A 13,926-nucleotide genomic window follows, 5' to 3' on the forward strand; every position below is an offset into this window, starting at 1 on the left:
TCTCTTTAAGAGTGGAAGAGGGTGCACTTACCCAGTCCACTGCTTTCCCCCTGCTGGCATCCGTGTTTTGCAAAGCCGATTGGGGGGGGCAGCATACCCCACTGCAGCCCTGTTGCCCTCGTCTTCTGGATATGAGTCACGTTGGCAACTTCCGGTCATATCTGGAAGACGAGGGCAACGAGGTGGCATGGAGGTATTTTGCCTCCCCCATCAGCTTTGCAAAACACGGACGCCAGCGGGGGGGGGAGATGTGGTGGCGGGGGGGGGGAGATGTGGCGGCAAGGGGGGGAGATGTGGCGGTGGGGGGTAAGTGCACCCTCCCCCACTCTTAAAGAGAGACCCCCACCGCCTTCGAACTGGCAGAACCTCTGGTTCTTCAAACCAGTTTGGAGGCCCATAAAGGGCCTCTGAACCGGTTCCGTGCACATCCCTACCTCCTAATAATTGCCACATTCATTTCTAAGTGCTCACAGACTAGCCGCTTAATATTCTGTTCTAGGATCTTGCTGATAGCATCAGGCTGGCTGGTTTATAGTATTCTTTGATGTGGTATCTGTCTTTTACCCCTCTGGACTTCGCGTATGTACAGAGACCACGTCGGAATCTTCCAAGCTTCGTCTCCTGCTTTTGGCAAGAATGCCACCCCCAGGCACTATATACGGCTGTGCCTCTCCTCACCCTCAGCCTTTCATCGTCCACACTTCAGTAGATGTCGTCAGAGCCTCTTTGCTTCAAGCTGAGAGTAGAAGAGCAGTTTTCTTTATATTCGTTGTTCTTACTCCTGCTAAAATTTCCTTTCTCCTGTTTGAATCTAATTTATCATGTAGCTTCAGTTTTTCCTGGCGAGTTCATTTCTTTGGTTTCCCCTCCCTCCCGCTCCGCATCCCTGCTCTCAGATGAAACAAAATGCTAGGCCTGTGAGGCCAACTTTCTTTCATATGCCGGGAACTACAACGTTTAAGAAGTGTGTCTACTGCTGAGCGAAATTGCCTGCTCTGGACACCCATTCTGAATGCTTATTTTGTCTGGGAGAAGCCCATGTGGTTGAAGCCTGCCCGCATTTTCAGATGTTCACCAAGCAGGCAAGAAAAAAATAGGTTCCTGAAATTAACTCCTCCCTGTGGGAACTGGCCCTCTGTTCTTCAGAAGCCTTGTCTTCTAGAAAATGGCTTCCTCAGCCTTACCTGCAGGTCCAGAAATTGTTTCTTTGGCCCCAGAGTCGCCCAAAACAATGCCGACACTGTCTGCTATGGTACTTGGAGCTTCAAAATCTGTTTTTATATTTTTTTAGCTCAATGTTTTAATGTGTCTTTTTTATACTCTTGTTTTTAAATTTTATTGTGAGCCGCCTTGGGATTTTTTTAATGAAAGGCGGAGTAGAAATTTAACAATATGATAAACAAACAAAATCTGGGGCACTGGCTGTTCTTGCAGTGCCATCACTTCTGCCAACCTCTTCTGGACTGGGAGCAGCTCCGCCAGCATTGGTGCTCTTGACGCCCACATCTGTGTCAGTGCCGGCAGGCTGCCACCTCGACGGCTCCCTGAAAAAGATAGTCAAACAATTGTCAGCAGGTCAACAGTTGCCATGCATCCTGAAAAAGAAGTCTCCATTGAGTCAACTTCAGGGAAGGAGCCTGTAAAGAAAAAGTCAAAATTAGTTTCCCCACCTGAATCCAATGAGACTCCTCAGGCTTCAGCTTTGTCAACTGCGGTACCAAAGTCGATTCTGTCAATACCAAAGGATCCGAGCACCTCTACCAAGGGGCAAGCCGCTAGCGAGGCATCACCTGAGTATGAGCCTACATGACCTCTCACTCCTGAAGAGGATCCATTCTTATCCATTCTCTTATTATAGCGATGAGGTGGTCCCTCATCTCTGTTTCATTCTAAACAACCACCTGATGCAGGGCTGGATCGACATTCACTCCATGTTGGCCTCGGGATAGAGGTGGCCTCGGGATAGAGGTGGCCTCGGGATAGAGGTGGCCTCGGGATAGAGGTGGCCGTTCTTCCTATAGGGAGCAGTCTTTGGAACGTCACTGAGCTAAGGACTGGGATCACTATGGCCATTCTTATGGAGATCCCTACTCTTCCACCCCTCCTAAGCGATCATAATACCCAGAGGATTGCACCTACCCATTTTGTAGGGAATATCATTATGATGAAAGGGACTTTGATTTGTACAAATCTAAGCACAGCTACCACATCTCCTATTCCGATATATACCACTATGAGCCTTGATACCATGATGAGTGGTTTGACTGGGGTCATGTTGATCGTCATGGTTTCAGATGCTGCACTCTTTCTCAGTTGCGTGGCAGGTCCAGGTCCTGATCACCAACATGTAAATGTCGGCATTCCATCTGATCCACAACCTGTCCATCCACCTGTACAGCCATCTCCTATAAAGCCAGCCCAGCCTGAAGATCCCAACCCTGACCATGTGCAGCCAGTTTCTTCGGAAGAGGAGGCTCATTCTCTGAACTCATCTGTGGACTCCTCTCTGCAGGACCTCCTGGCTGATGCAGGACCTCCAAAGCCCAACAGAGGCCTCCGGCCTATATTGGATCTCAGGCAGCTCAACAGGTGCATCACCTACAGGCAATTTTGTATGCTGTCGGTCCGATCATCCTCTCCCTTCTAGATCGAGACATGTGGATGGTTTTCCTAGATCTTCAAGATGCATACTACCATATCTCTATCCGCCCAAACATCGAAGGTTCCTGAGGTTCAAAGTAGGCGGTGAGATTTCCTAGTTCAAAGCTCTACCTTTTGGACCTTACATCAGCCCCCAGGGTCTTTACAAAGTGTATGGCCCTGGTTGTAGCGTTCTTCCAAGAACAGGATGTTAAAAGATTTCCGTATTTTGATTATTGGTTTGTGGTGGCAGATACCCTGAGGGTGACTTTGACAGTCCTGTGCACTACTGTATCTACTCTGGAGGCCTTGGGGCTGCAAATCGACTCTCAGCTCACTACTACTAAACAAATTCAATTTATAGGCTTACTCTTTGATACCCACCTAGCAAAGGTCTTCCTCAGGGGCATAGTTAGTCCACCGGCGGCTCCGGCGGGTGCCCTGATAGCCCCGCCCCCTGCATCTGACATCAGACGCAGGGGATAGCCACGCCCCCCGCGTCTGATGTCAGACACAGGGGGATGTGGTCTGGCTCCCAAACGGAGCCTTGAGGCTCCGTTCGGGAGAAGCAGCTTAACTGCTGAAGGGGCCGCGCGGCCCCTTCGGCAGTTAGATGAAGGCTGGTGCTGCGTTTGCAGCGCAGCCTAGGAGCAGCTCTTCCCTGCAGGGAAGAGCCGCTTCTGGGCTGCGTTGCGAACGCAGCACCAGTCTTAGATCCTGAAGGGGCCATGCAGCCCCCGCTCGGGAGCTAAACTACCACCCCCGAGTCTGACGTCAGATGCGGGGGGCGTGTCGAGGCCGCAAAAGGCGGCTCTTGATTGTGCACGGCTCGGGTTCTTTGAACCCGTTCGCCCAATTATAGCTACGCCCCTGGTCTTCCTACCAGATTCCTGCATTTGTACCATCACTCTGCTGGCAAATTCTATAGTCAATACAAAAAGCTCTAGATAGTACAACATCTTCTTGGCCATATGACAGCAGCGATGTTTGTTCTTCCCCATACTCATTTCAGAATGTGCATTCTCCAGCATTGGTATCTCAACCTTTTCAGTCCACAAGGACATTCAGACAACATCCTCCTTTACCCTCCGACTGGATTCGCGAAACAGTTATTTGGTGGACCAGTGTTGCTCACCTTACATTAGGTGCACCTTTCCACCCACGTCTTTCCAAATCAGTCATTTCAACAGACACTTCAGAGACTGGATGGGGAGCTCACACAGGCCATTACCACATGAGCGACCACTGGGTTGTAAGAGTGGCCAAGTGCCACATAAATTATTTAGAGCTCCTGGCTATTCTGTATGCCCTGAAAGGGTTTATCTCTTTGATTCACAATGCAATACAGACAACACAAAAGCCAAGGCATATGTGAACCACCATGGGGGCACAGGTTCCAGATCTCTACTGAGCTTGGCCATCGACCTCTGGCAGTGATGCATACTACACAAGGTGACACCTCATGCTGTCCACATTCAGGTCATTAAAAAATGTGCAGGCAGACAGTTTGAGCAGGGCCTTTATGGTCTCCCACAACTGGATGCTAGATAATTCCCTTCTCCTGGACATTTTTGAGAGGCGGGAGACACCTCTGGATGCTTTTGCTGTGCAAGAAAATGCCCTGTGTACCCAGTATTGTTCCAGGGGAGGAAAAGGGATTACATCCTTAGGGGATGTATCTGCCCTCCCTTGGAAGGGTCATTATGTGTATCTTTTCCCACCAATACCACTTATCCTGAGAGTGCTCCAGAAGGCCAAAGTGGAGAGATAACACTGTATCCTGATAGCTCTGTGGTGGATGAGATGGACTTGGTCTCTGGGCCTGAAGAAGTTGGAGATGGATTACGTCCACCTGCCTTGTTTCCACATCTCCTCTCCCAAGCCAAAGGTCTTACCTGGAAGGCAGAGTTTCTGGTGGCCATCGCTTCTGCCAGAAGAGTGAGTGAACTGTGGACTCTGAGAATAGACCCTCCTTACTCAATTTTCATTCTGATAAGGTGATGCTCAGACCAGATGTTCAGTTCCTGCCAAAGATAGTCTCTACTTTCCATCATTCACAGCCTATAAACCTGCCAGCGTTCTTCCAGAAGCAGTCTTCCCCTGCAGGGTGCAGGCACCATCAATTGAATGTCTGCAGGGCTCTAGATTTCTATCTCCAAAGGTCTGCAGGCTGGAGACAATCAACCTCATTTGTTTCATATGATGGACCAGCATGGTCTTCAAGTCTCAGCCCAGTCATTGTGGAGGTGGATAGTCTCTACCAAGCTGTGCTACAAGTTGGCACATAAAGAGTTGCCTGCTACCATTAAGGCCCACTCCACAAGAACTATGGCTTCTTCATCTGCATTTGAGTGAAATGTTCTACTTGAAACTATCTGTCAAGCTGCGACATGGGCATCACCGCATTCCTTTATTCAGCACTACACTGTTGAAGCTAGGGTGCATAAGGACATGATGTTTGGTAGAGCAATTCTTCAATCAGTTTTTGACTAGACCTTCCTCCAGGTATGGCTGCTTGTAATGCGCCCAGATCAGGGGCGGAGCCACCATTATTAATTATTATTTATTTACACAGTAAATAACACAGACAGGTGTTATTGACTGGTTTGTTTTATCCAGACATCGAGTCCTTCCCAAGGACCTAGGATGGCTGAATTTTATTGTCAATGTTGTTGCTGTTATAGATATCGTCGCAGAATATAGGCTGTTCCCAGTAAAGCTGCTTTTTGTAATTGGCTGATGGTGATTTCTGTGGCCCCTATGGTGTTGAGGTGCTCTTCAAGGTCTTTTGGAACTGCACCCAGGGCGCCAATTACCACTGGGATTATTTTGGTCTTTTTCTGCCACCACCTTTCAATTTCAATTTGTAGATCTTTGTATTTTGTGATTTTTTCTATTTCTTTTTCTTCTATTCTGCTATCCCCTGGTATTGCTATGTCAATTATTTTCACTTGTTTTTCTTTCTTCTCGACTACAGTTATATCTGGTGTATTGTGTGGCAGATGTTTGTCTGTTTGTAGTCGGAAGTCCCATAATATTTTTACATCTTCATTTTCTTCAACTTTTTCAATTTTATGGTCCCACCAATTCTTGGCTACAGGTAGCTTGTATTTTTTGCAGATGTTCCAGTGTATCATCCCTGCTACCTTGTCATGCCTTTGTTTGTAGTCAGTCTGTGCGATCTTCTTACAACAGCTGATCAGGTGGTCCACTGTTTCATCTGCTTCTTTACAAAGGCGGCACTTGCTGTTTGTTGTGGATTTTTCTACTTTTGCTCTTATTGCATTTGTTCTTAGTGCCTGTTCTTGTGCAGCCAGTATTAAACCCTCTGTTTCTTTCTTCAAGTTGCCATTCTTAAGCCATTGCCAGGTCTTGGTGATGTCTGATTTTCCACTTATATTGTGCTAATATTGACCATGCAGTGGCTTATTTCTCCATTTTTCTGCTCGGTTCTTGACTTGTTCTTTCTTGTAGGCCTACTTTTTTCATTGGTGTTGAATAGTTTCGCGTTATTGACCATTTGAAGGGCATCTTCTTCACTGTCCCTTATATATTCTTCAAGGCCTCTTTTCTCCTCCTCTACTGTTTGATGGACTTGCAGCATTCCTCTTCCACCTGAGCTGCGAGGGAGGTATAGCCTATCTACATCACTGCGGGGGTGCAGAGCATGATTGATGGTCATGATTTTCCTGGTCTTACGATCTAGCGTCTCTAGCTCTGCCTGGGTCCAGTCTATTATTCCTGCAGTGTATCTGATAACAGGTATAGCCCAGGTGTTTATGGCTTGTATGGTGTTCCCGCCATTGAGTTTGGACTTTAGGATTTTTCTAACTCTCCTGATGTATTCACTTCCAATTTTTCTTTTAACTTCAGTGTGTGCAATCTTATCAGCCTGGAGAATGCCCAAGTATTTGTAACGTTCTTTCTCTTCCAGGTTCTTGATGTTGCTTCCATTGGGTAGTTCTATTCCTTCTGTTTTTGTTATTTTTCCTCTGTTCATTATTAATGCAGCACACTTGTCTAGTCCAAACTCCATTGCTATATTGCTACTGAATATACGGACAGTGTTTAGCAGTGATTCAATTTCTGAATGGGACTTTCCATACAACTTCAGATCGTCCATGTACAGCAGATGGCTGATTTTACTTGATGTTTTAGATGTTTGGTATCCGAGGCCTGTTTTGTTTAGTATTTGTGAAAGTGGGGTCATGGCGATTACAAACAACAGAGGGGATAGTGAGTCCCCTTGGAAAATGCCTCTTCTAATACTAACTTGTCCCGGTGTCTCAACATTGATTGTTAACTGTGTACTCTACATGCTCATTGCTTTTTTTATAAATATCTGAATGTTTTTGCTGACACAGTTGTTTCTAAACATTTTAGTATCCATGTGTGAGGCAATGAATCGAAGGCTTTCTTGTAGTCAATCCAAGCAACACTTAGATTGGTTTTTCTTCTCTGCAATTTTCTAAAATCATTTTGTCAATCAGCAGCTGGTCTTTTGTGCCTCTCGTGTTTGGGCAATTTCCTTTCTGTTCAACTGGAAGCTGTTTGTTAGTTAATAAGTGTTGCATCACTTCATCTGCTATTATTCCAGTTAATAATTTGGACATTGTTGGCAGGCAGGTTATCGGTCTAGAATTACTTGGAAGTGCACCTTTTGCTGGGTCTTTCATTATGAGATGAGTTTTCCCAGTTGTTAGCCATTGTTCAATATCACCTCCTTGCAAAATGTGATTGAACTGTTTTGATAGTTGTTTATGAAGGCTTGTTAGGTATTTAAGCCAAAAGCCATGCAGTTCATCGTTGCCCGGAGCAGTCCAATTTTTAATTTTTTTTGCTCTTTCACTTATTAATTCTGGTGTTATGATTAGATCTTGCATTTGTTGGTTACATTTTTTGACCTCTTTCATCCAGCCTGCTTTTTTATTATAATCTATTGGATTGTCCCATAATTTCCCCCAGAATTGCACTGAAATTTGGTGTTTCTATGTTTCTTGCAGTTTCTCCTTCTATGCTTTGGTAGAAACGTCTCTGATTCGACTGGAATTGGAGATGCTGCCTGTGTTGTGTGATTCTGGCTTCGTATCTGCTAATCTTCTTTGACATTCCTGTTATTTGCTGCTTTATTATTTCCAGGACTTCTCTAATTTTCCTTGAATCTAGGTGGTATTTTTGGATCAGATACTGTTTGGTGTTTTCATTCTTCAGCTTCTTGTCTTTCATATCTTTCAATTTACTAGCATCTGATCTGAGCCTGGAGATTTTATTTTCTAATCTAATCTTCCATTTAGGTGATGTACTGCTTTCTTTTTTGACAGGTCCACTGATCTTATATCCGAGCTCTTGTGTTGTTATTGTTGCTGCACTGTACATTAGTTGGTTTGTTTCTTAATTTATTATTATGATTAATTCGATTTTTATACCACCCTTCCAAAAATAGCTCAGGGCAGTTTACATGGAGAAATAATAAATAAATAAGATGGCTCCCTGTCCCCAAAGGGCCCACATTCTAAAAAGAAACACAAGATAGACACCAGCAACAGTTACTGGAGGAACTGTGCTGGGGGTGAATGGGGCCAGTTACTCTCCCCCTGCTAAATAAAGAGAATCACCACAGTAAAAGGTGCCTCTTTGCCCAGTTAGCATTGGGCCAACAGTTTCAAAGAACCCAAGCCACGCCCAATCAGAGGCTGTGCCTCGCAGCCCTGACACCTCTCCCCCCCCGCGTCTGATGTCAGACGTGGGGGTGCTGGTTTAGCTCCAGAGCGGGGGTCCATGCGGCCCCCATTCAGGAGTTAAATGGCCGCTGCGTTCGCAGCACGGCCAGGAGCGGTTCTACCCTTCCTTTAAGGCAGGGAAGAGCCGTTCCTGGCTGTGCCGCAAACACAGCGCCTGCCCAAATCTAACTCCCGAAGGGGCCGCACGGCCCCTTCAGGAGTTAAATGTCTGGCGCTGCATTTGCGGCGTGGTCAGGAACAGCTCTTCCCTACCTTAAGGCAGGGAAGAGCCACTCCTGGCTGCACTGCGAACGCAGCACCGGCCTGACACACACTCCCGAACGGAGTCACGGGGCTCTGTTCAGGAGCCTGACCACACACCCCGCATCTGATGTCAGACGTGGGAGTTGGGGTGAGCAGGGTGGCCACCACGACAACACACGGACCGCTGGCGGTCAGGCTCCACACCTGGCCCAGATGTGCAAAAGACAGAATCCACATTGAAGAGCGACAGGTTACTCACCTGTAAATTTGGTTTTTACAAATATGATGAATATTTATATACCACCTTTCAACAAAATGGTCATCTTTATTGGTCTTCTAGTGGTCATCTATTCTTTTATACGCCCTTCCATCCTCCCCACTAGGTCTATTGTACATGGACTCCGTGACTGAGGGGATACGGAGAGATGCAGCCACATATAGTGGCTGGGGGCGAGGTTCCCACCAAAAGCAGGAGATGGAGCTTGGAAGATTCCAACATGGTCTCTACACATGCATGAAGCCCAGAGGTGTAAAAAAACAGATTACCACTAGAAGAACAAAACTTACAGGAGAGTAACCTGTTGTTTTGGCATCTTCCTTTTTCTTTTATTCTGGACAGGACAACATTTGCTCATCTCCAATCTTTCAGTCCCTCACCCATTCTCCAGGAATGCTCAGATGTAAACAGTGGCTCTGAGATCACCGTTGCAAGTTTTTCCAGTAACCTGGAATGTAATTTATCTGGCCCTAAAGACTTAAACTTATTTAAAATAACTAAGTGATCTCTTACCATCTTTTCACCTATCTTGAGGCATGATTCTCCTCTTTCTTCATTAGTGTGTTTATTGCAAAGTTGAACCACCTTTTCTTTGTGGGAGAAGACAGTTGCAAAATAGGAGTTAAGGAACCCTGCCATCTCTATGTCACCCATGACCATTTCACCATCTTCTCCAAGCAACAGGCCTACTGCTTCCTTGATCTGCTTGTTCCAGTCATATCCAACCTCCCCCATCATTTCTGTTGTTTCTGGCATCCTTTCCAAGCATCAGCTCATTCTGAGTTTTAGCTTTGACATCATCTCCAAGCAACTAGTTCAAGCTACTTTTATGTTTTTATTGTGTATATGCCCTGCTTCCTATACATAGCTCTTTTGCTTCTCAGCTTTTCAGAAATCTCTCTATAGGCCAGGAGCAGCTACAGAGAAGGCCCGGTTCCAAGTCACCACCAGACACACTGGAGTAACTGGAGATGGGCCTCTCTAGATGACCTCAACATGCAATGGGGATCATATAGAAGAAGGCGCTCTCTAAGGTAGGGTAGAGAAGGGTCTCTCTAAAGCACTCTCTCTCCCAAGCCATTCAGGGCTTTAAAGGTAATAACCAGCACTTTGTATTTTGCCCGGAAACATATTGGCAGCCAGTGCAACTGCTTTAAAACAGGCATAATGTGGTCTACCCGGGTTACCCCAGAGACCAGTCTGGCTGCTGCATTTTGAACTAACAGAAGTTTCCGAACTACATACAAAGGCGGCCCCATGTAGAGCGCATTGCAATAGTCGAGTCTGGAGATTACTAGCTGATGCACCACTGTTTTGAGATCGTTCTCTTCAAGGAATGGACTCAGCTGTCGAATCAGTTGAAGCGGATGGAAGTTGTCATCTGATATACCAGGATGAGGCCTGGATCCAAGAGTACTCCTAAGCTGCATACCTGTTCCTTCTGGGGGATTGTAACCCCATCCAGCAAAGGAAGATCTAACTCATCCCTCAAATGCTGATCCCCCACAATGAGCATCTCCGTCTGGCTTGGATTCAGCTTCAGTTTGTTATTTCTCATCCAGCCCATTACTGCCTGTAGGCAGGCATTTAGGGAGTGCATGCCATTTCCTGATGATGAAGATGTCAAGGAGAAATAGATTTGAGTGTCATCAGCAAACTAATAACACCCTGCACCAAATCTCCTGATGACCTCTCCCAGCAGTAGTGATGTGCATAGACCGGTTTGCAGGCCATTCTAAAGGGGGTGGTTCATAGTTCGACACCAGGGGGGTGGCTCTTTAAGGGCGGAGGAGGGTGCACTTACCCCTCCTGCCGCTTTCCCCCCGCCAGCGCTTCTTTTTTGAAAAGCATTTGGGGCGGCAGCATACCTCCCTGCCTCCCCTTCCCCCATTCCTCGGCAAAAGGCTTCAGAATGTGCAGTTGCGCATGCGCATGGCACATGCACACCACGTGTGTGCATCGCGTGCATATGTCAGATGTGCATACACGTGACGTACGCATGCAGTGCGCGCGCGTGACGTGCACACACGCAGTTGCACATTCTGAAGCTTTTTGCTGAGGAATGGGGGAAGGGTTGGCCGGGAGGTATGCTGCCGCCCCAAATACTTTTCAAAAAAGGAGTGCCAGTGGGGGGGGAAGCGGCGGGAGGGGTAAGTGCACCCTCCCCCCCCTTAAAGAGCCCCCCTGCCCGGCTGCGAACTGGAATGCCGCAGTTCTGTGCACACCACTACCCAGCAGTTTCATATAGATGCTAAAAAGCATTAGTGACAGAATGGAGCCCTGAGGGACACCATATAATAGTTTTAAAGAGCGACTAAGCTCCACCATCTGGAATCTGCCTGAGAAATAGGAGCGGAACCACTGCAAAGCAGTGCCTCCTATTCCCAACTCCTCCAGGTGATCCAGAAGGATACCATAGTTGATGGTATCGAACACCACCTAGAGATCCAAAAGAACCAACAGAGTCACACTGTCGATTCCCCGGTAGAGGTCATCCATCAGGTCAACCAAGGCAGACTAAACCTCATAGCCTGCTCTAAAGCCAGTTTGAAATGGGTCCAGATAATTGGTTTCCTCCAAGACTGCCAGGAGTTGGTTAGCCACCACTCTTTCCTTGCCCAACCCTGCGAGATTGGAGACCGGCCTATAACTATCCATCACTGAAGGATCTAAGGAAGGCTTCTTAAGAAGTGGTCTGATCATTGCCTCCTTCTAGCAAGTAGGCATCCTACCTTCCCTCAGCGATGAGTTAATGATATTAACTAGGCCATCTCCAACAATTTCCCAATTGTTAATGCAACTCTCCCTCTCTTTATGTTGTGGGTCTATTGCTTTTGAACAGATTATACCCTTCAAGTACTATATTCCACTCATGAGTCTCATTCCACCAAGTTTCAGTGGTACCTGTCAGATTATATCTGTTCTGCCATGTTAGGATTTGAAGTTTGTCCTGTGTGTTCCCCATACTCTGTTCAATTTCACTAACACAGAGAGATTAAGCATTTTAGGGTGCAGGGTTTGTTCTCACATGATCTGATGTAAGTAACCTTTTGATGACTTGCAGGACTATGCTTTATTTCAACTCCATCTATTGCTCAGCTTATATATTTGTAAATAAACCAAATATTACATCCAACCCTGTTATCCCTTATCCAGAGGAAGTTTAAAAAATCCAAGTAGTGCTGTACCCATGGAATTTCCCACCACTCAGAGAAGCAAGAGCCAGGAAGTCTCTGTTTCAGATCTCCTTCAAGTCAGTATTCTCTCAATATTCTCTATTCTTCCCCCATATGTAATTTTAAAATACTAGTACTGGCCTACTTTACAAGTTTATTATGAAGATTACTGAAATGATTGTGCTAGGAATGTCAAAGGCTCAGGTAAACTGCTAAATGTAAGAGTTATTACATATTACCATAATATGCATACCACACAATTCTAAATTGGTTTATTCAGAAGTCAGTCCAACTTAATTAAATGGATTTATGCTTGGGTAAGCACATTTAGGACTGCAGCCTATAGCCAAGTCCTATGCTTGCCTGTTAGTGGAGCACTTTCAGGTAAGTGAAACGGGTACATGGTGTACATAGGATTACACCACAAACATATGCAGCTTGCTTAATGTCACCAAGCAAGTTTGTGGCCAAAATGTGAAGGGTTGTATGTGTGGGTCTCCAGCTCAGGCTCTTAACCATGCTGCCCCACCAGCCCTGTCTAATCACTCAGTATCTCTAATTCTAGTCTAGACCTATTTAATATATTCCTTGCTGATCTTCTCTGCCTCTGGGGTTATGCAATGCAACAACCTTCTGCTTACTACTCAAGAGGAAATCCTACAATTAGGCTTACTCTAATTGTTGAGCCTTTGTTTGAGTCAGTGCAACTAGGGAACCGCTGCTGAATCTTAGCATTCAGCCGCAGGCGCGATAAGATTAGAAATTGCATGCCTCTGAGCGTGTTGAGAGGGCTTCCCCGAACCACTCATCTCGACCAGCCTCACTCACGTCGAGTGGGGCAGGGGCGCGTGGACCTCCTCGCCAGAAGATATGGATTGGTTTCCAAACAGCCGCGAATCCGGGTACTCTTTTTAGGAACGAACCTCAGCTTGACGGGCCGCTAAGCAGTTGCTGTAGAGCCAGAATCTAGTCATAAAGGACTAAGTAAAGGATGCTAAAGGTAAAGTGTGCCGTTGAGTCGGTGTCGACTCCTGGCGACCACACAGCACTATGGTTGTCTTTGGTAGAATACAGGAGGAGCTTACCCTGGCCATCACTTGCCCCGTTTTCCTCTTTCTCCCTTTCTGTCGGAGGACTTCTATCCCAACTCCCAGCTTCTGCCTTCCCTTTAAGACAACCCAGCTCACCTGTTTACTTACCTGGGCCAGTTGGTTGCAGAGAACCGGTGAAGAGGCGGAAGTAGGTGCAGCAGCAGCAGCATGTCCGCCTCAGCAGTTTTTATCCTTGATCTGAAAGGCAAGGTGAGTCTCCGGTTTCAACTCTCCGCTTCTAATTCAGACTGGAGGGGTGGTTGATTGAACAACAGTTTCCCTAACAGTGCCGAAGTTTCACAAATACGCCCTCCTCTCGCTCCAGCGTTCCACACCAAAGTCCTAAGTTTTTCTGCGTATCGGTGAAGGTTTTCGGATTCTGATGATTGCACAAGTTTGGACTCTTCTCGTTCCGCTTTGGAGCTTTCCCTTACTCACAAAGCCAGACTCTTGCGGGTCAGGTGTATTTGGTCAATAGAAGAGGAAGATTTAGGACTGAGGGTCCCCAGTCCCAGGGAACCCCCAAGAGGAGGAGGACTACAGGCCGTGGCTGTGTTTCATCCAGTTACTAGGTCATCCTTCCCTGCTCTAGAGTGAAAACAAAGTACAAGAAAGATTCCTGGCTGATATTAATTCTCTCTGTTCTTCATTCTGCTCTACTAGCTTCTTGTACCCTTGCTTAACTAGGCAAAGAGGCACCTTTTTAATGTGGTGATTCTTTATTTATCAGGGGGAGAGTAACTGGCCCTATCCTGCCA

General features: G+C 46.4%; 1 protein-coding gene and 1 long non-coding RNA gene across 4 annotated transcripts in view; one reads left to right on the plus strand and one right to left on the minus strand.

Moving 5' to 3' along the window:
• Nucleotides 1-13,926, plus strand: part of AP1M2 (adaptor related protein complex 1 subunit mu 2) — a 43,038-nt gene that overhangs the window by 5,941 nt on the left and 23,171 nt on the right. Inside the window, exon 1 of one of the 3 annotated variants that reach the window (XM_053303546.1) lies at nt 13,054-13,077. The exons of 1 other annotated variant lie outside the window; for it this stretch is intronic. In XM_053303546.1, the coding sequence (XP_053159521.1) occupies nt 13,069-13,077 (9 nt within the window). In that variant the 5' untranslated portion in view covers nt 13,054-13,068. Of the gene's footprint in view, nt 1-13,053; nt 13,078-13,240; nt 13,379-13,926 lie in introns of those variants that run through there. One more of the 3 variants, XM_053303544.1, reaches the window with a different exon arrangement.
• Nucleotides 1,249-13,883, minus strand: LOC128348047 (uncharacterized). The gene is made up of 2 exons (XR_008317891.1): nt 13,277-13,883; nt 1,249-1,544 (listed from the first exon to the last, which is right to left on the minus strand). It is a non-coding gene; the product is annotated as an uncharacterized LOC128348047 (long non-coding RNA).

The sequence above is a fragment of the Hemicordylus capensis genome, chromosome 2 (assembly GCF_027244095.1).
Source record: "Hemicordylus capensis ecotype Gifberg chromosome 2, rHemCap1.1.pri, whole genome shotgun sequence".
In the NCBI taxonomy this organism is placed as follows: domain Eukaryota; kingdom Metazoa; phylum Chordata; class Lepidosauria; order Squamata; family Cordylidae; genus Hemicordylus; species Hemicordylus capensis.